At 39.8% G+C, this 22,610-nt stretch overlaps 1 protein-coding gene across 4 annotated transcripts in view; it reads right to left on the reverse strand.

Annotated features, from left to right (window-relative positions):
- SLC25A13 (solute carrier family 25 member 13) overlaps window positions 1-22,610 on the reverse strand; it is a 184,597-nt gene that overhangs the window by 101,189 nt on the left and 60,798 nt on the right. For all 4 annotated transcript variants that reach the window (XM_026003803.2, XM_026003802.2, XM_072764347.1 and 1 more), the window contains one exon: window positions 13,013-13,128. In XM_026003803.2, coding sequence (XP_025859588.1) covers window positions 13,013-13,128 — 116 coding nt within the window. The remainder of the gene's footprint in view (window positions 1-13,012; window positions 13,129-22,610) is intronic.

The following is a 22,610-nucleotide window of genomic DNA, read 5'->3' on the forward strand; positions in this document are numbered from 1 at the left end:
AACACCTCCATATCGTTAACAAGGAAAACTCACAGTCTGCCTTATTAGTAAGAATCTTTCCTATTCTAAAATCTGATGGATCTATATATCCTCAAGATTACTACACAGCTCAACTCATCATAGGATAAAGGTTGGTTGGTTCACAAAAATTTGAAGAAGGGTTAAAGGCTGGCAAATACCTAGCACTCGATATTAATCTTCTGTCATATGCATTACCTATATCAACAGTGAAAAGTCAACTGAGATGTTTTCAATCTACATGCAAGAGACGCTGTTTTCGATTGGATAGAATAAACCACTAGCAGTCTTTCATAATATCAAAAGTAGGTTCGTTAAAATGATGTTTGGAGGCATAGAGCAGACTGTGGTCACTCTCCAGATGTATAAGCTTGCTTTAATCCTCTGTTGTATTAATTATTGTTAACTTTCTTCACCAACAGAGAAGAACACAACCAAAAACTTCCAACTCTGAAATTTTTAAAGCAGTGCACAGAATTCCTAATTCATTCTCTAAATGCAAGTATAATATATCTATATTGTTTAAAAAAACAATTTCCTAAGCTAGTTTCCTTAGACGGATGTTATCAAAAATAATTTTCTTCCAAAAGCATTAACATACATTTAACCCTACTGAAATGCTTCAAGAGCAGATGTACTACAAATGTACACCCACAGTGATCCCATATTAGTATAAAACTGTTTTATTTCAATTAAAATGTCTAACTATCCACCCCCAACTCATACCTAAACTGTAATTTTCTCTGAGAACTTCCAATATGTTCTTGATTTTGTTTCCTTTATCAACCTATCAGAGCAAAAACTGCCTTGCAACTGTTGGAAGAAATCAGTCATTAGCAGCAAGATTACAGCAAATTTTCCAATTTAGAAAAACTGTATTTTTATCTCTCCCTCATACTCAAAAGAATAATGGTATAATTTTACTATTTTTAAGTGAGCAGTACAGTTTAAAATAGTCAAATTTTCCCAGTGCTCCAAGTTTTAGGATTTACTGTTAGTTAGCTTCCTATTCCCCACACCTTCTACCCTATTCACAGGTCCTCTTCTCTCTTCACCTGGCCCACATGTGCGTGCATGCAAACACACGTGCACACACATCCACGCAAACGACAGGGGCAGGAACCCTCAGTCAGCCTCTCCACACTGACAGTCTTCTAAAGAATGGTTAACCTTCAGGCAGTTGTTAACTAAGGAGTGGCTTCACAGGGTTATTGTGATTTACTCTCCAATTGACATCCTTCCACCTTCTCAACAGGCCTTTTCCCCCCTCCCTATTTTTAAAATGGAGTGATGAAGTAGCAAAAAGTACAATATTTTAGCCATTTGAGCATGGACGATTCTCAAATTATCCCACCGACTGGAAGTGCTCCCTGATACTACTATCTTTCAAAATTGAAGCCATTATGGTCAATCGTGCAAATCCGTATTTAGCTTTTCGTAAATAGTGGATTTTTGACCCAATGAACTGGAACAGCTTCTGAACAGTCTCTGGGATCTCAGGCAAGACACTCAGTACCCAGGCATGCCACAATTCTTATCAATGTGGAGGTTATTTACTTTCAAGATTCACACTGTTTTTATCCAATATTCTTAGTCTCTACTGGAATGTGTATAAGAAAATGGACTTAAGTCCCCAAATAATATAAAACTAAAATCTATTATAGGGCAGTAAGTTTCTTTCACCAAAATAACTCATCATTTTTGTGAAACACCAAAATCAGAACTTCCCCCAGATAATGCTCTTTTCAACTCTTCACCAATTTTCACCCTCATTTATCTTTTCAATATTTCACTTTCTAAGAGTCCTTACAAAAATAACAATAAATAATCTTCCCAATGAGTTTAAAATACTACAGCTAAAGTTCTGTTCCTGTAGCTTTTTATATTTATTATTAAATTTGAGGGCGTACCTTCAAAACTTATTTCCATAATTTTAACTCTCATCATTTTCTGTAATCCGAGTCAAAATAACTGAAGCACGCTGTTTCCGCACAGTTCAACATGTCATCTAGCCTGCCTGTTTCCCAGAGGATGCCAACTCCACTTTCATCACAGCAGGTGTTTCCGGACAAAATCTAACCGTGAACCCAGAAATGGCCCCTCCATACGCCACCATCCCTGTCAGAGAATTAACCAGAGATGAGCTTGAGATATCGTTTCATGAGTTCTGTAGATTGTGATTGGATCTCACACACAAAAGAAAGGTCCCGTTCAAGTCAGTTTGACAAAGTTAAATAGATTTGTTTTTCTGTAGGAATTCTCTTTAGTAAATTACAAATTTTAGGGCTTTATGACTGTCAAGTAGGAGAATCTTTTTTCACATAACGCTTACTGACATACAAAGGAAACATCATTACTCTAAGGTACCCACACTTGCAATATCAGTTGATACCAAGGATTAAAAGGCCAAGAGACTACTGCAGTATCCAATAAAAGACCAAGATCGGACTCCAGGTCAACTGACAGAGCTGAAAGCAGCAAGCTAGTCAAAGCTTCCCAAACGTGGCATAGAGTGTAGAATATTTCACAACTGAACTTTTTAACAGCAAGAGAAGTCTTAAATAAGATGTAGGTCTACTTATTCAAATGTCCCCCTACAGACAGCAGTTCTTACCTTTTGGCAGATCATTGACCTCTTTGAAATCTGCTAAATGCAAATGCTCATTTAGACAATAAATTATTGACAACTGTGGCCATTTGTGGAATCCCTGACACTCATCCAGAACCCCAGAGTCAAGAAGTCCTGTCTTTGAGGCATTCCTGTCTTTAAAGTTCAATTAAAGACTGCAGACTCCCACGCACATCACTACCACAAAGATAATGAAACTGGGTGCTTATGTTCACATACTAAGAATAACCAAAACTGCATTATAAAACAGTTTTTGAAATTTATTCACGTAATGAGAAGATAAGTTAAAGGAAGAGAAAAGCATGGAATGGCATCATTATATAACTAAAAATTTTAGAATTTCAACCTAAGTAAGTGCTATGGTATAGAACATACTCTGAATTTTCAGGAGGTCCAATTGTGACATTCACTGGACAAATATTTAGGTAATCCACTACTATTGAGCCAGGCTATTCCTGTTGCCTACAGCAAATTCAACAACTGAAGAACAAGCAGAGGGTAGGAACAGTTCATGTTAAATTAGCACCATTAAGAGGTCCAGCATTGGTGGGTGCACTAAATATGTTAGATTAATAGTTTCATTACCACCACCCCTCAAGCTCACTCTTTCTTAAGCTTAGTAAGGAAAATGTTTTGTTTTCCCAGCATCCTCAAATAAGAAACGTGGGAAAATCAAAGGGTTTGGGAAACCACCCCTCACGATGTGTCTACACCACACCTTCAAGCCCTAATCTTCACTTCATCTACTCACATAATGAGACTGGGTCACCTGCCTGCTCCACAGAGGTATTGGAAAGCCCACACAATGATCACAGGCATGCCTGCCTCTGGCTGTGCCCCACTCCAATTAATACAAGAAAATCCATCTTTTCCAAGCATCATTTCGATCTGGTCCCTGTTCCCTGAAGAGCCTGCGGGATTTCCAATTGCCTCTCCTATTAAATAAAAACTGCTCAGGAGCCTGGGGTAAGTGTTCCATCATATGGTGCCCATGGCTCTCAAGTTGCACGTTTCAGGCAAGGGCTTCCTCTAACACCTTCAACCTATACAAAGACCCATTTCCCCACTCCCCACCACTCCATGACCCCCCCCCCCAAGACTTCTACTCACATCAAAAGATAAAGCTTCCTTGGTGAGACCATGTCAAATGCACTTCAACCAATTACCTGGACATCTGTGTCACCAAGGCAACTTTCTGTGTATACCGAGAACTCTAATCCAGGTATGTTCTTCCTTATAATTACTTCCTGCTACAGCCATATGACAAATTCCTAACTGGTACACTTGTTTACTGTTCTTTACTTCTTCATGAAAGATTACTAACTCTGATAAAGACTGAAACTACTATGGATTAGCTGGCACCTATCTTCATTAAAAAGGAAGGTCCCGCCTCACCACCAGAGGGAGGCAGCAGGACATGGTAAACAACACACACTTGGGAGTCATCAGGCTGCTACCTTGGCTGTACCACAGCAACTTCATGACTGTGGGCAAGTTACTTAAACTCCCCGCGGCCATTTCCTCGTCAGAAAAATGGGAATTATATAGTATAGATCTCCTAGGTTGTCAGAATTAAATAATAAATTACATAGAAAGCCCTTAGCCCAGAGGCAAGTATGTAATACGTGATCAATAAACTTAAAGATAAAAATAACAGGTACTTACCTTCTCTCAAGAGAGTATGTAAAACCGTAGGTCTTTGGAGCAGAACAAGCTTAGTAATTACGATCCCATCCTTCTTCCTTTCCTGTAATCCCCCTCTCTCTTTTTACCCCACAGCAAAGTCACATATGATTCACTCTCGGGTGGGTCCCAGAGATACAAGTCCAGTCTAGGCCCCCATTATTCCCTGCCTAGACTGTTGTAGCACCTCCCAAGCGATCATCACCTCCAGATCCTGACAGTTCCACGTTCCTGCCATTCACAGTCCATGCATCACCTGGGTGTTCGCAGACACTCTTCTAGGGCTGCTTATATAACCTCTATCCCTCCTACTCACTTACCTTGCTTTACATTACAGAGAGTCTATCCTGACATCATCTGGTTTTTATTTACTTTCTCCCTAAAGTGTAAGCTCCCTGAAGATCTTATTATCTTCACTGCTGAATCTCTAGTCTTACAACATAGTTAGATCCAAGAGATATCCCTATCTTTACTAATTCTTTTGCCTCTACTAATTAAATGGCTTCACCACTATTTGCTGGTAACTATCAAATTTCTTTTTTTCTTTTACAGATTTTATTTATTTATTCATGACAGACACAGAGAGAGAGAGAGAGAGAGAGAGAGAGAGAGGCAGAGACATAGGCAGAGGGAGAAGCAGGCTCCATGCAGGAAGCCTGATGTGGGACCCGATCCCAGGACTTGGGGATCATGTCCTGAGCCAAAGGCAGATGCTCAATTGCTGAGCCACCCAGGCGTCCCAACTATCAAATTTCTATCTCCCAAATTCTACTACTCATATATTTAAGTACCTATTTGATAACCTCATTTACACATCCAATAGGCATCAAACTAACATATCGAAAAGTGAGCTCCTGTTTTCTGCTTCCTCTCTCTTTCACAGCCCACATCTAAACCATCAGAGAACCCTGCTGATTTTCTCTTCAAAATACCCCTAACATAGTAGAAAGGGAGGTGGGCGGGGGGCTGGGGTGACTGGGTGATAGGCACTGAGAGGGGGCACTTGGCAAGATGAGCACTGGGTGCTATGCTAAATGTTGCCAAATTGAATTCCAATAAAAAAAATTAAAAAAAAAAAATACCCCTAACCTCATTCAGGTCCAAGCCACCATGATCATTCACCTGGATTACTGCCATAGCTTTCTAAGTGGTCCCTCTGTTTCTATTCTGTTCCTTCTATGACCTATTCTCAACATAGTAGCCAGAATGATCTGGTTAAAACACAGACTAGATCATTTCACTCCCCTGCTTTAAAAGAATATATTCCTGCAATGGTTTCCCAGTTTACTTACCATCAAAGTCCAAGACCTAACCTTGATCTAAAGGGTCTACTTCATCATATTCGTTACTTCTCTGAGCTTTTTTCCCAGTAGGCTCTCCTTGAATCATTCAATTCACACAGGTCCTCCTTAGGTCCTAGCCTTTGAACCTAGACAAGAGCTATTGCTTTTGCCTAGGACAGTCTCTTTCCTTCCTCCATCTCTCTATCTATATAATCAATTCCCCTACCTCTTTCATATTTGTGCTCAAAAGTCACTTTCTCAATAAAGCCAACTAAACCACACTGTGCATAGAGGAGTTTGTTCTTTGTTTCATAGCTCATTGTACTCACCCAAATATCATCAGAACATCAGAACATATCCACTCTATTAAGTGTCTGTCTTACTCCCTAGTATTGATATCATCAACTTATACATGTTCCTGCTAATACGTTGGTGGACAGGTAGGAAAACTGTTCCAAGGAACCACCAACCATTTTTGGAAGTGAAGTTTTATTGGAAGACAGCCATACCTAGTCATTTGCATACTGTCCATAGGAACAGCAGAGTTGACTAGTTGTCAGAGAACCTAAGGCTGACAAAACTCAAAATATTCACTATCTGGTCCTTTACAGAAAAAGTTTGCTGCCCCTGATCTAGCATAAAAGTAATGCTTTAAAAAGGGGGAAAATCATGTTGATACTAAAAAAAAAAAAAAAAAATGTACATTTTAAAGAGATAAGGCCTTAAATATTAATTGAAATTTTTATAAATACATCCTCACCTAATGGTGTAGATTTATAATATATTTTTTAAATATTTTACTTATTTATTCATGAGAGGCACAGAAAGAGAGAGAGAGAGAGAGAGAGGGGCAGAGACACAGGCAGAGGGAGAAGCAGGCTCCATGCAGGGAGTCCGAAGTGGGACTCGATCCTGGGACTCCAGGATCATGCCCTGGGCCAAAGGCAGGCACTAAACCGCTGGGTCACCGGGGCTGCCCTAGATATATAATATAATGTAACTTTATTCATTATTTCTTTCCTTTGGTTAAAATGACTAGACCATAAACAAATATATCTCCTCTTTCCTCTTCCTTTTTGCTTGCTTTCCATCATGATTTATTTTCTTTTGTACAGCCTTCTCTCCCACTATATTAATCAAAATTTTATAATATCAATGATGTTTAAATTCACAGTATTCTAAAGTTTCTTTCCATTTACTATATTCAATGTGTTAGCATAATATAAATCTATTAAAAGATTCATGAATACTTTTAAAAATTATGTTTACTCTTCAGCTCAAAGGTAAAATATAGCTCATGTTCCTGTTACCCACCTTCTGAGAGGTTTAGCACTAATTCCTATTGGCAACAGACCTACCTATAAAATGGCAGACAGACCTATACTAGCATCTTTAGATGACAATCACATACACAGATCACATATGTATGTGATCACATATGTATCTTTTCTCTTTCAAAATTTGTAGTATCCACCAACTTCTATTTAACAAATAATGGTGGAACAGGCAGACTAACATTACTAAATAAGTTTTTATTTAAGGGCATCTGGGCGGCTCAGTCAATTAAGCATCTGACTTCAGCTCAGGTCATGATTTTAGAATCTTGGGACTAAGTCCTGCATGAGGCTCTGTGCTCAGCGGGAAGTCTGCTTGTCCCTCTCCTTCTGCCCCTCCCCTAGTTCATGCATGTGTGCACAAGCTCTCTCTCAAATAAATAAAATATTTTCATAAATAAAAGAGCTCTTATTTAAATACTTCAAAAAAACCTTACGGTAGTCAAAAATTTATACACATATAGATATATGTAAACTTACTAAAAACATTCAATGCAATAGCATTCAAAATTTAAGCAGGATTTTTTAAAGATTTTATCCATTTATTCATGAGAAACAGAGAGAGAGAGAGAGAAAGAGAGAGAGAGGCAGAGACACAGGCAGAGGGAGAAGCAGGCTCCATGCAGGAAGCCTGATGTGGGACTCGATCCCGGGTCTCCAGGATCACTCCCTGGGCCGAAGGCAGGCGCTAAACCCCTGAGCCACCCAGGGATCCCTCAGAAGGATTTTTGTAAAAATAACTTTTTCTAAAATTGTTTCAATAGTTCAAAAGACTAGGAACAGCCAAAATAATCTGAAATAGATAAAGTTGGAGGATTCATCTGAAACCAAGACTTATTATAAAGCTGTAGTGATTAAGAGAGTATAGCAATGGTGCAGACAGACAATTACAGAAGGATAGAGTTCAGGAACAGACCCACAAGTGATTTATGATCATTATAGCAACATAAGGCAATAAAAGAAAGAGTTATCCTTTCAATAAATGGTGCTGGGAAACTAGATAACCATGGAGTCTGGAGAGGAATCTTGACCCCCAAACATGCAAAAGTAAAACAGAAAAACACAAACATGTTCTAAAAAGACTGAAAATATAAATTTGAAAGGAAAACAAAAAAACTTCTGGAAGATTATACAGAGATTATCTTTGCGACCTTGTGATAAGCAAAGACTTATGAAACAGGACACAGAAAGCAGTATCTATAAAAGAAAATGCTGATAATTTGTACTACATTAAAATTAAGAACTTATGTTCTTTAGGACTCTATTGAGTAAGTGGAAGTGTAAGTCACAGACTGAAGATATCAGAGATACACAACCAATAAACGCATTGCATCTAGAAAAATGGCACGTCACTAAAGAGGATATGCAATTGACCAGTAAGTATTTTTTTAGGGTTGCACAACTGATCAGTCATCAGGGAAATGCAAACTAAAGCTACATAATGAGGAATCATTAATATAAAAATGACTGGTAATACCAAGTGGTAGCAAAGGCATGGAATAAACAAAAACTCTCATGCACTGACAGCATGAATGCACTGGTACAAGTGCTCTGGAAAACTGGCAATATCTATGGAAGCTCAACATACATGTTTTTCATGACTCAGCAGTTCTACTCCTAGAAATGGCCCACACCCACATCCCAGATGTTATATAAAGCAATGTTCAATGCACATGATTTGCAGCTACCAAAACTGGAAGTGTACAAATGTCTACCAATGGTATGATGAATAAGCAAATTAAGATAAAGTCATATGATGGAATAGTATACAACAAAGAAAAAGAACTAAAAATAGACATAAACATGGCTGAATCTCACAAAGTTTGAGCAAAAGTCAGAATGAAACAGTACATTCTGTATCTTTCCATTTCTATCAAGCTTAAAAACAAACAAATCCAGTTAACAATGATAGATGTCAGCTGTTAGCACTGGACCTGGGGGACAATAACTGGAAAGGAGCCCATGGAGTGCTGGCACTGTTCTCCTTCTGATTTGGATGGTGACCAAACAAGTATATATACTGTGCAAAAGCTCGTCAAGATGTACACTTGTGATTTGTGCATTCTTCTGTATGTTATGTTTATATAAAGTTTACTTCAAAAATTTTAAAGTAAAAGTTCACTATCATATATAAAATAGGCTAAAGATGAAACTAAAAAATAGAACAAAGTATTTTTTATCCACACATACAGAACTGCAAATTGTTAACTAGAATTTTCTTCTTATACTGATCTCCTGTTACACACCTGTTGACATCTCAAAATGCACTTAGAAGTATCAGGTATCAAAACAAGAAAACATGGTGAGAACAAAATACTGGAGATACATTTTTCCTACAAGGAAACAGGTGAACGTAATGAACTAGGTATCAAAGGAACAAAATTGGCCTAATCAAGATCTTTTCATTGTAGCAAACACAGGAGTTATCTAGACTTGAAAACATAGTAAAAATAAACAAGGTCTCAGAGAAAACAGGGCAAGCCATCACTGAAATGTGACACTTGATTATCTGCCCCTCACACAACCTGATTTTTGTTTGGTGTGTCCCAGATTCAGTGTTAGCGGGAACATGAATACTACTGGCTTGTTAACAAACAGTGGTGCTTACTAAGCTTACTCAAGCCTGCTTCAAACAAGCCTTCATGCAGAAATCCACTACGTGTACACATGAAGAGTGTGACTGCTCTCCTCTGGATAGAATGCAAGGCCAGGAGACATGGGGAAACGAGGCTACTTTCCTGCTTGCCTATAGCCTATGGGAAGCCTCCAGATACACCTCTGTATCCCATGAAATCATGCTCTCCTCATAACCACAACAGACTGAGCTAATCTGGGCGGTAAAAAATACAGCCCCTTCTCTCTTACCTCTTCATGCTCACCCCTCCCAGAGATGCACATCTGGGCAACCTTCTGAAATACAAAAGGGTCATTCTTGAGTGAAGGGTTTACAAGGAGCCATGGATGTAACCAGAAGTAGGAGCCTCAGTGCCTATATCCTAAAAAGCCTCACGTGGATAGGCAGCTGGGTCACAGATCGGGATTCTTTTAATTCTGTGGGTTTATGAGACCAAGATTGACTAAGTTAAGTCCTCTTTTCTGCCCAATTCAATTTTTTAAACAATTTCTCCAGCCCCATCATGAGTTTCCTTGAAAACATACTTATTGCTAGCTTATTCTAAAGACATCTGCTGTTGAAACACTCCTTAAGTCACCACGTCCCCCATATGATTTTATTTACTGGGTAAAAGCCTATTGTACACAGCACTCGCCTCTCCTGGATGATTCTACCTTATGAAAAATGTTAAAAGTCAGGTATTATTTTGCAATTAATGGTTATTTGGGTATCTTCTTTGTAGCATGTGTATCCCTTTCACATTAATCCCAAATAGGGATGAATAGGTCAGAAAAGCCCAAGAAGGCTACACTGTATGACTCCCCACCATGGGTGAGGACCCCATCAGCTGATCATAAAAAGATATAGGACATGCCCTGTTTATGTTCTATGAGACGGGAAGGTTCTGGAACAAATTGCCTGTGGAGGACAAGGTAGTGGGAGAGGAGCTCTACTTCTATAAGTTATGTGCAACTGGTGGTGTAATCAGAAATTTAACTCCTAGGAAACCACGATTTCTTATTTCAATCTCTTATGCCTTCGGAGATGGGATAGTATTCAACACAGAACAGATGGTAAGCAAATTACTGGCTAACTGGCCAGTGGTTAAACTGCAAGGTAGAAGTGCAGGGCTTCCTAAAAAACAAGGGGGGGGGGAGAAGAAGAATAAAGAAAATCCTCCTTTGTTCTCAAGTATTTTCTCTTAGTAATATTTTTAGAGAGGCCTTTGTTCTCCAGACAGCATCTTTATATGCAGTGTTATCTTTTAACCCTTACATAGGCCTGTAAGGTAGATTATCATTACCCTCATTTTATAGATGAGGAAACTAAGGCTCATAAGGTGGAGATGATTTGCCCATCGACAAAGAAACAGACACAGAATGCTCATACTACCCTTGTTACACCTCACAGATGACTCCCTCTCCTGCATCCTGCATCTTCACCTGTTCTTTTCTTCTGCTCACATGAACACATGCCCCTCCCTGCACTGGGGACAGTCTCCTGTTTCCTTTCCTCCACCAGATGGGTTGTGTGTCTGTATTGGTATATTGGTACCACCAATACCCTTAACTGCTTCACGCTCAGGATGTAAGGAAAACACGTGCAGGCCATTTCTCAGTGCCCCCATCTCCACACCAGTGCTCTTACACCCCTGCCTCCAGACGTGCTAAAGGAAGGAGGAAGGCATGAGTGATTGCAGGTGCCAAACTCACTCAGATGCATAGGTGTTCCTCTGTAAATCCAAGGAAACCCTGTCGTAATATATTCAACAAACTGTCTTCTACTGGTAAATTAACGCCACCATGAGCTAGCTGCTCATTCATTACTTGAAAATTTCAATGGGGATTTTTTTTTTTATTGGTGTTCCACTGAAAAGCTGTGGCTACAGTGACAATAAGAGGAATCAGGTGACGGAAATGGAAAAAACTAGTTGTTCTAGGGATTTTTAAATATGAAATAATCCTCATGAAGTGCTAATGGAAAGCATCTGAGCTACTACACAGTACAAAACAAAACCAGGCATATGTACATGTTTTGCCTTTGTCCTGGTTGATCCAGCCTTAAATAACTGTCATGTCAAATGCACAGGGAGGAATGGGTGTAGAAGGGGGAAGGCTTCTAGAATAAGTCTATTATACTGCCTTACCTATACTTTAGGTAGCTATTATCTTCATTTCAAAGGAAAATGAAGACCTGGGACGACAATTAACTTGCTTAGAGGCAAAAGAGGCCAAGAGATGGAAGTAGCCAAGTCTCTCCAATTCCAGTACTCCTCCAGAATGGATGGTACTCTTATCATCTGTATTTTCCTCCTATCTATACATTTCTCACAATCCATAAAGTAATACAAGCCCAAGAAATATAAACGAATTGGAAACTATGCATAAAGACATTTAAAATGGGCACCTTGGGACGCCTGGATGGCTCAGTGGTTGAGCGGCTGCCTTCAGCTCAGGGCATGATCCTGGGGTCCTAGGATTGAATTCTCAGTCAGGCTCCCCATGGGTAACCTGCTTCTCCCTCTGCCTATGTCTCTGCCTCTCTCTGTGTCTCTCTCATGGATAAATAAAATCTTCAAAACAGAACAAAAAAATGGACATCTTAGCCATCTCCCCTGAATCAATAATCCAGAAGCCCAAAAGGGCTCCAGGCTCCAAAGTTCTTTATGCTATCTACAGCAGGTTCACATGCACAACGTACACTGGATACTACACGGTCTGAGGAAAACGTGGTACTTTCTGTCAAATCTATCTTCAGTATAAAGAAGTTTATTTCTACACTTTTAGAAACTTCAGTAAGCAGTTATTTTTAAGAAAGAACCTACCCCGCCCTACCACTTCCTTTCTCCTAATACTAATAAGGCTTCTGGGTTTTCTGCAGCTTTGCAGCTAATCCCTGTGAAGCTGGTTCTGTCTTTTCAAAATAAAGAAGGTGGCAGCACAGCAGGGACCACCAACCCAGCCAAGGGGGCATGTACCATGCTTTAAAGACTGAGGTTCTTCTGGCACCACCCTAAACTCCTATCTTATGCAGAACCTTTGCACTCAAGCTACCCCATGGGGACAAGGTAAAGACTCAAAGTACTGTGTGCACAGGTTCCTTCTGTTCTTAGGCAGTCTATTAATGTCTTCATCCTCTCAGTGGGAATCACCAGTGATTTTGAAGGAAATAAACAGAAGTCCTGCCTAGCTCACCTGGTCTATGATTCTGGAAAAGTCATGTGCAACCTCTCTCCCCTTAAAACTAAACCAGAGTGTAAAAACTAAGCCAGAAACTTATTTTTTTCCAATAGAAAGATATCTGAACTGGAGCCCCAAAACATGGAAATACCTTTGTTAAAAGGGATATGTTTAAGTTCTTAAAAGTTTCCCCATACACTGCATTCCCGGGGCCAAAAAACACTCACACCAGTCTGCACTTCCTTAGGTGCACACATACTCATACCCCTTACCAAAAGTAACTTCTCCTTTGCCAGCTTTGTCAAACAGTTGAAAGGCCACCATGAACAAAGCATCCGGGGCACAAAGGACAGATTCAAATGCTACGAATTCTTGAAAGGATATTAATCTGCAACATAGAACAAGCACAAAGCATATAATCAGTACCTTGTGAAAAATAAAAGCACATGTAAGTATATGCTAAGAATAAAACGTCACAGTCAAAAAAATTACGTTCAAACCTAGAAACATTTATAAACACTTAGCATTTCCTTTCACATATAGTGGACTGAAATAACAATGTACAGAATCTAAAGAACATGACAGGTTTCAAATGTAACTGTTTTAGCCAGCACAACATTTTTGTTTCAGGCATTATTATTAGATTCTAGAATTAAAGCTTAGATATTTTAGATTAAGATGTGATTGTGTAGCAGCAAAACAGAGCAACTTTGTCAGTCATTAATATCTTTATACACCATGTAAAAATGGTTCACAGAGACTCTTTTACTGCTGTTATCTACATGTGGATTCAACTAGGGGTAATATTGGTAGTAGTAGTTGAATACAAATAGACATGAAATGTAATGCCAAGGAACTTCTAGTCTGATAAAGCAGATAACACTAGTCTAGAACTAGAAACAGTATACAACCTTGATAGGGACCTATCGTAAGACAGACAAATACGGTGAGAACAGAATTCTGGTAGGAAATCAAAGAAAGCTATGTAGCAGAAATGAAACGTCAGCTGGGTATTGAAAAATGAGTGAAATTCAGGTATATAGTAATGGGCATAAAAAGACAGGCACTCTAGTCAAGGGGGGTTCTTGCAGAAAGGCAGGTGCAAAAAAGCTAGGGCATGTACAAGGGAAATGGTGAGGAACTGATTTTGTCTGGGCAGCAGAGCGCATAAAGGAAAACACTGTGAAATGAGATTAGAAGTATAAGACCAGGGATGGGCATGAAAACAAAAAAGGAGCCTGGTTTTTCTTCTCTAGGAAGTAAGGAGTGATTGAAAGTTTCTGAGCAAGGCCATGACATGATCAAATCTCGTTGTTAAGAACAATACGACAAGTCAGAGGCTTTGACTTCCAAGGAGGAAACAAGTCCACAAAAGCTTTCCCAGAAATGTTCTATGCCACTATTCTGTATTTAAAACGTTCAAATATTTCAATGATACACTGAAATAGTCCAAGTCTCTGGAGGATATAGAGGGAGGAAGAAAAGAAGAGTGTTTTCCTATGTTTCTCAAAACACTTAATTACTTCTAAACATCTCATAAGAGAGATCACATTTTATTCAAAGTGTTACACAGTTAACTCTTTCCTAGGATGTCATAAGGATCATAATAATGTCACATAAAGAAGGAAAATTCCATGGTGTGTTTAATATACTACCTCTGTCATTCACCATCCAAACCAGATCCTTCCAAATGCATGGGAACATTCGGGAACAGGAACAGCACATTTTACAGAAATATGCTTGCCCAGAATGTCTTCTCTACCATTCAGTGTGTCTCACTGAGAGTCTATGTACAAGTGAGACTGGGGTAGGTAGGAATGGGAAAGGAAGCAAAGCTGAGCCAAACATTCTTAGAGGGTCTCCAAGGAGCTTACAACCTGTTCGGGGAGCATGAAGTCCCGTGCATATACGCCCACCAGAAGAACTGAGGGCCAAAGGTAAATGAAGAAATAAAGTGTTAAGGGGGCACAATAGGAGTGATTTATTCTGCCTACAAAAACTGGGATATGCTTCATGGAGGTGGGGCACTTAAAGAAGAAATTTTAAAGTTGAGAAGATCTTAAAGATCATCTACTTCAGCCTCCTTATTTTACTTTTGAGAAAACTAGAAGTTAATGACTTAAAATGAGCCTCCTCATTTTACTTTTGAGAAAACTAGAAGTTAATGACAACATATGGGGTGTGCTGTGCTTAAGGAAGGATGCAGGAGTTGCTGACCCTGCATCTAACAGGCTGTGAGGGGTGGAGAGTGGCTTGAACTGTAATGCCAGCCACCTATGGAAGACCTTAAAGACCAAGTTATAAAATCTTGACTTCTCTGCAAACAGTGCGAAGTCACTGAAGGTTCTGGGTGGATGTTAACAAATATCAGGTTTAGATCTTTATCTTAGAAAAGGAACTGGTGTGGAAGATGAAAGACAAGATACGGAAACATTGTGAGAGCGAGGGCCAGCAGGGATCTAAGCCAAAGCTACCACAGCAGGACTGGAGAGAGAGGAAAGGCCAGAGACACAACTGAAGCAGAAATGACAGAACTAAAAAAAAAAGAAAAGAAAAAAGAAATGACAGAACTTAGTAAAGATGGATGTCAGAGACTGAGGGCCAGGAATGAGGCCTCACTAAGCCCATGACATCTAACCTGGCTAAATGAGCAGGATGATGATATGACTGCCAAAGACAAACAATGAGAGAAAAAAAATGAAAAAGAGAGAAGGGCATTATGAGACAGTAAGACCGCTTCCGTGTTACATTTGCAGTACTGGAGGGACACTGAATATGGTGTCCCCAGCAGGAAACCAAAAGCACCCATGTGGAACTCGGGAGAGGGGCTGACAGGACTTGGACTGCATCCTCCTCCAAAATTCATGTTGAAGTCTTAACCCCCAGTACTTCAGAATCTGACCTTTGCCTGGAAACAGGGTCACTGCAAATGTAATCAGTGAAGATGAGCCCATACCAGAATAGGGTGGACACCTGATCCAGTATGACCAGAGTCCTCATAAAGGGGAAATTTGGACACGGATATGCACACGAGAAGACACCAGATGCTTCTATAAACCAGGAAAGCCATAGATTTCCAGCAAACTACCAGAAGCTAGAGAACAGGCATGAACAGATTCTCCCTCAAAGCCCTGAGAAGAAACCGATCTTGCTGACACCCTTAATCCTCCCTCTAGAACTGTGAGACAATAAATTTCCTTATTTTTTTAAGCCACCAAAAGTTGGAGATGCTTTGTTATAGCAGCCCTAGCAAACTAATACAAAGGCCAAAATAGGAAACACAGATCTGGGAATTTTTAAACAAAGCTCACTTAAAGCTGTGAATGAAACTATCCAGAAGTATTTCAAACAAGACCTGGGCTGAACATTCTCTATACGACTGAAACAGCAGAGAGGAATAGGTGTTTCTGACTGTCTGCTTTCTTCTTGCCACTGCTCCCACTCCCAGAATCCCTCTTGAGCAGGTACCAACAACCATACAGCCACACTGCTCGCCAGTTTAACTGGCTGGCAATTTTTTCAGGGCACAAAACAATCCTATTTGCTCAATTATCCCTGCACAGACATTTGCTTAATTAATAGTGAATTGCACAGTGTGTTATCCAGAAAAGAGGCATTCTTTTAAATTCATGATCTGAATAAAGATTTAAATACAATGAAAAGAGCATCTTACATCTCTCAAAATGGTATGAGAAACCTGAATGCTAGCTATGAGCATGAATAAATCCTCATCTGGCAATGTCAATGTGATTTCATAACCATATCTGGCCAATGAATACTCTGGTATTTTAGGCATGTTACAGATACCAAAAAGGTATGTAATTTGGTAATCCTGTTAGATACAAGTATTATACATCTATGTAGGAGGTATATAGATGAACCATGAAATCATAATGTCTTACTATTCAGCAAGATCATTTTGGATTTTCAAGGTAAATCTGACTAGAGGGCTATCAGAATAATTACATAGTACTATATTCATTTACAGCATGCTATCTAAAAACACACACACACATACATATATTTTCACATAAACAGTACTTCAGTCTTGCTTTACAGATTTAATGGGTATTAGCATAAATTACAACAAAGAATACTAGCTTAATCAAGTTCAGACCTGGCTGGTGAGCTCACTTGGTTCCTTTTCCACCCAAAGCTTCTCTGATAATGTTAGATGTCCTCTAAAATAAATCACACAATTCTGCTGGACCCCATGACCACTATCTACAGAACAGTGTTTGACGCCAATGCTTATTTGCAGCAACCAATAGTGGGACACAGGTCAGTTAAGAGAAGCAAACCCAGAAGTCACATTTTCAACCACCATTTTCAACATTACAACCACTCAGATGTGGGAAGAGTAGGTTTCTAACTACTCTGTTTCATGATTCTGATGCTACCAGAGGGTTTTTTTTTTTTTTTTTTTTAAGCAAGTCGTTTTTTGTGTTTCAAACCACTAGGGCCATTATTTTCCTTGTCCTAAAGACATTTTTAACAGCAGCAACTTTACAACTCCATGGAAGCCCAGGTAAAGCAGCCCAAACACCACATACTACAGTCAGATACTGAACCAAAGAGAAAAGGAATTAAAAGTGGAACTGCATCTGTACATTGTGCTTAGGACTGCATAAGATTACATAACTATCACATACATAGACAGCTACCAGAAGGACACATACTAAAATGATGCCAGAGTTTCCTTATAGTGGCATAATTTTAGGTCTCCACCTCTCCTATTTGTAAGGGATAGCTCTTAGCCTGGAAATGCTTACAGTAGAGAATACAGATTGAAAACCATGACATTATGGGAAAAAGTGGCAAGTAATATAAGTGGAGATAAATTACTCAGTGATTCAGAGGAAGGAAAGATTATTATTATATTGAGAGAAAAGAGATGGGGAATGTCAGTACAATCACGTGCCATCAGAGAGACGATGGGATCAAGTGGACGTGTGGCCAAAGATGTGATCAAGCGGGATGGGAGGTGGGGGAAGGAGAGGCTGCCAATGCAGTGGGGCTTCAATGCCTCCTCTTTTTGCTGGACATGGACCAGTGCCAGGAATACACAGGTGAAAAGTGCTACCTCTGTCCCCCAAGAACTGATGGCTCAGGCGGCAGATGGTGATGAACCAGGAACCAAGGAAGGAGGGCTGGAGATGAAGAGCCACAACCAGTCCAAGTATACAGCCATGCATAAAAGTGTGAAGGATGTCTACCAAAGAGTTAACAATAGTTCTCTCTAGGTAGTTAAAATATTAGAAATTTAAGGTTTTTCTCCTTTGCTTGCCCATATTTCCTACTCTTTTCATGAAATAATACACATAATGAATTACTTTTGTAATAAAAAGAATTAAAATTTACATGAAACAAAACACCAAGGATCTAAACTTAGGTTGTGGCAGAAGGGCTGAAAAAGGGGTGGGGGTGGCTGGAGGGGGTGGCGAAAGAAGAAACAAGTGATAGAAAGTCACACTGACTGGCTATCCTTTCTCTGTTCCTCCCAGCTATTGCTTATTCTTGCTCAGCAGTGGCTGATACCCCATGTTGTCCCTTTCATCTCCCGCCCGGCTCCCACCTCCAGGCCAACTCTGTGGCTAAGAAAGTTTAAGCAACTGCACATAAGGATCTGATCTGTTCAGCCTTCAGGAAGTTTGGTCGTAGACAATGCACCATATCAAAATCCAATTACCACTTTTACTTAAGGCTCCTAACCACAAGAGTGCTTTGCAAAAATAACTTCTTCTTATAACCCTCTTCCGTGTGTTACAACAGAAGCCAAACAATTGTCCAGGATTAATGGTAGAGATAAAAGTAAAATCGAACTCCAAAAACTTGGTTCCGACCACTAGACCACCCAGGTTCAAGAATCTGTGAATGTTGAGGGGGAAAAAAAACACAGAACTAGGTTTTCCTGAGATCACCAATTTATCAAAAGAGCTTTGGCCTTCATGATTTTAACATCTTTAATAGCTTTTCGGGTTTTCCAGCTCTTTTATCTCCCTCCCAAATGCCTTGCAAATATCTATGGTTCAGGCCAGCAAGTGTGTTCCCTGCATCTGTTATATCCCAGGCAACATCCTAGGCCCCAAGTATACCGTGAGTAAGATGGACAGAATCGTATACTCAAGGAATTCTATATGCCAGTGGAGAAAGCAGGCAAGGAGCACAAACATACCTATGTAGAAATAAGATGATTCATAATCAGTTAACTTCTGTGTAAAGGATGAAAGAGAGGAATGCCTTAAACTAGTGGCTTCTCAGCCCCAAAAGGCCTATTTAATTATTCTGAGGAGGGACCCGAGCAGCCTTTTGTTTCTTTACATTTCCCAAATGATTCTACTGTACAGGCAGGCTTGAGAATGATGGGGATGGGAGATGGGCAGCTCTCTCCCTACGGGGCCAGGAAATGCCTCTTGGGAAGGGGCATTAAGATCTGATGATGATAGGAGGGTGCACTGGAAAGATGGGGAGCGGGAGTTTTTGGGGGAGCAAAAGGACATCAGTGTGGACGCTGGCCCTAAGGCCAACCCTGGCGAGCCCTGTGACTCAGGGAGCCAGCAGAGGACTGGAGACTAGGATGGAGGGAAGCAGGGGAGAGACAGATGGGGGTGAAGGAGTGTGTAGGGCATACGAAACCATGTGGATTGTACTGTAAGCATGCAGGGCGCCAGCCATTCCTGGAAGGCTCTTTGCCCAGGAATGATGAGATCCCATGGACAGAACACTCAGGACACCACAGAGTGCAGACTGCACGGGGAGGCAGTGAGCCCAGTCCCAAAAGGCTACAACAGGGTGGGCAAAGGGCTTAACAGGAGAGAGAAAAAAATAAGTGTTCAAATCCAGGACTTCTCTGAGAAGTCACAGCACACGTACCATCAGGGATGCCCAGTGGCCTGTGGCTGCAGGACCTCTGGCAGCCAGAGGCACAGACTCTGAGGCCCTGTAGTCACAGAGGATAAGAAAACTACTGGTTAGGCAGATGGTGGTGGAGCTCATAAAAAAATGATGCCAGCTGATGGTCAGTGAGAAAACAAACTAACCCTCATAACCCCAATTATGCAAATTCATCACAATTGTTCTTAACATGCTTTAAAGAGACAACGCACTATTATTACCTAATTTTATATCCTAAAATCATCAGTAGGAAGGTGGAAAGAGGCCCAAGTTCCAGTTCTTCCTCTGCCTGAGTGGCTGAATGATTTTGCTGGGCCAAATTGGAACAGATCTCCCTTCTGGATCTATGAAGGAGGCTCTCTCTGCCTTTCAGTCTAGAATCCTGTTTTCTTCCATGTTCGGTTATAGGGAGCCCTCCCATGCCCACCCCGGTTCCAGCACTGGCCTTGGCATTCCCAGGAGTACATCTGTTCTGAGGCCAGCTGGGCTCTTCAGTTCTCCTCATGCACTCGGGTTCAAATCTCATTGCACCGTTTGCCAAGGGGCTATTTAAATTCATCGTCTCCAGTGAAATCTGGCAGACTGAATATTGTTCAAACAAGCAGGCTACTGCCTGGCTTTAAAAACCTATTAAAGATTTTATTGGCAATTTTACTATTATTGTTATCATGAATTTCACCTATAAATATCACCTCTGCATATATCACTGCCTCCATATTGCCAAAAGCAGATAAACATACAGGCTTTCATAACTGTGAACTTGACTTGGTAACTCATAAGCCATACTTGCAGATCTACCCATCTGTCTACCTCTTGCAGTTCACTCCAAATGGCATGGAGCTGCCCAAGGCTCACTGTGCCAAGTCCTGGGATTTATAGAGGGCGTTCTTACACCAACATTTCCTTTCTGATAGAGACTGAACACATTTAACAGGTATGACTCACCCCCATTCAACTTCTCTTTTGCTAATACTTCGCTGAACTATACACTCAAAAAGGTCTTTCACCTATACATTCTATAATCCCCATTCCTTCTTATCCCATTAAATGGCACTGCTCACTGCCCAATGACCTCAGGAGAGTCTGTCCTCATGTCCTGTCACCTCCTCAACCTTTTCAACTTTGAATCATAAAAAAAGTTCTAATCATGGCCAATCCCCACATGAGTAATATTGTATCAAGGAAAAGAATTCCGCAGGGATTATAAAGCCAGAGACAAACCATATTCTCTACCTCCGTTAGACTCTAGATTAATATCCCGTTTGTTCTTAAACATTAGTAGGGATTGTAAAAAGGAAAAAAAAAAAAAACTAAAAAGCTTAAAGAGGGTCTTTAAAGGAGGAAAAACGTGAAAGGGAGAAAGACAGACTACTGGTTAAAAGCAGGGGGTGGGGGTGGGGTGGAGAGGTGGGGAGGGTGGGGGGGATAGCTCTAAGCCATAATGGAAAATTCACTCAGGTAAGCAAAGTAGATTGAAAAAAAAAAAAAAAAATCTATGTTTCCTAGACCTTCCTTTGTTCTTTTAAGGCTGGATGAGAAGGCTTCAACTCTATTAAAATGGTAAATGAAGGCAGATAATAGGGATATATAAACTTTAGATAAGAAATTAGGACCTAAAATGCCATCAGGCACACAAATTTGTTAAGCAGCATTTTTTAAGTGACTGCTGTACACTGGCTGTCACTATGCACAAAGCAGCAGGCTAGTTGTTAGGCTGCCACTGGATAACCAGTTACTTTAAATGCTTCCAGTAGAGCACACACTGCCAAACCCTTTACTTGACTTCAGTCTTCAGTTTAATTTTCCCTCAGGTTGGAGCTAAACAGCACAAAAAGTACCTTCTACTCAAGAGATTTTGAGTACTTAAAGCCCAGAAGACAAGTTGAAGAACAGAATTTTCCCATGCATACTTCAGCACATGCCCACATTAAATATGGGTGTTGTTTGCTCAAACAGCATTTTAAAATACCAAAATCGATGGAGTTAAATGATTTTTTAATTGGGACACAATGCCTCTTTCAATTGTGTTTTTCTGAACCTTTCAAGCAAGGTAATGATGATTCTAGTGATATTCGAAAACAAGCACCTAAGCGCAGTCGCACAAAAAGTGAAAGGAGCAAATGTGCTACTTTCTTGCATTTGCCAATGACAATTGCCAGTTAGCCACTCTATTAAAAAAAAAAAAATTAAAAATAAGCAGTCAACTAAATTTTTTTAAAAATCTATGGAATCAAGTGTTACTGATTCCTTTTCAGGGAATATTATCAATTATTCAGAAGTATTTTAACTTTTTTCTTTCACTCAGTTATAAGTCATACATTATGGATACACACAAAAACCTTTTTCAGCATGATCATAACATAAGCACTTGGCAAAGCAAAAATTAAGAGACTAAAATAGCCTTTATCATATTTTTAAAAATAAAATTATTCATGCTGTGGGCAAGAAGAAATAAAAGTACACAGGCTTAAGCCAGAATATCATACACACAAAAAAGCCAACATTAATATCTGCTGTGCCAGCTGAATTCAAATTAACCCAATTTTACATGTTAATTAAACCAGCTATTTTCTTCTTATTGTATTTTTGCTTCTTAAATAGTAGAGTCTACAAGTGATTCCCAACAGACTTGTTCCAACAACAATGACGTATTCATTTACTTCTATTATGACCATACAATACAGTAACTGAGCAGTAATTTTTCACAGTCAATTACATGCATGGTTCTTTATGCTTAAAGATGCTGAAATAATGTGTACTATAGAGCCATATGCCTGCATCTCTAGTCTGCCTGAGGCAGTTGCCTGGGTAACACATTTTCTCTTCGGTTTAGCATAACCCTTCATTGAATATCATTAGGTGTCATTAAATAGCAAACATTAACATGAACTTCAATACACTACTTAGATAGAGTCATTTTACCCATGTAAACAAGTGCTCCATCATTTATAAGCTTAAAATAGATTATGATTTTCT

This window comes from Vulpes vulpes, chromosome 7, assembly GCF_048418805.1.
Source record: "Vulpes vulpes isolate BD-2025 chromosome 7, VulVul3, whole genome shotgun sequence".
Classification (NCBI taxonomy): Eukaryota; Metazoa; Chordata; class Mammalia; order Carnivora; family Canidae; genus Vulpes; species Vulpes vulpes.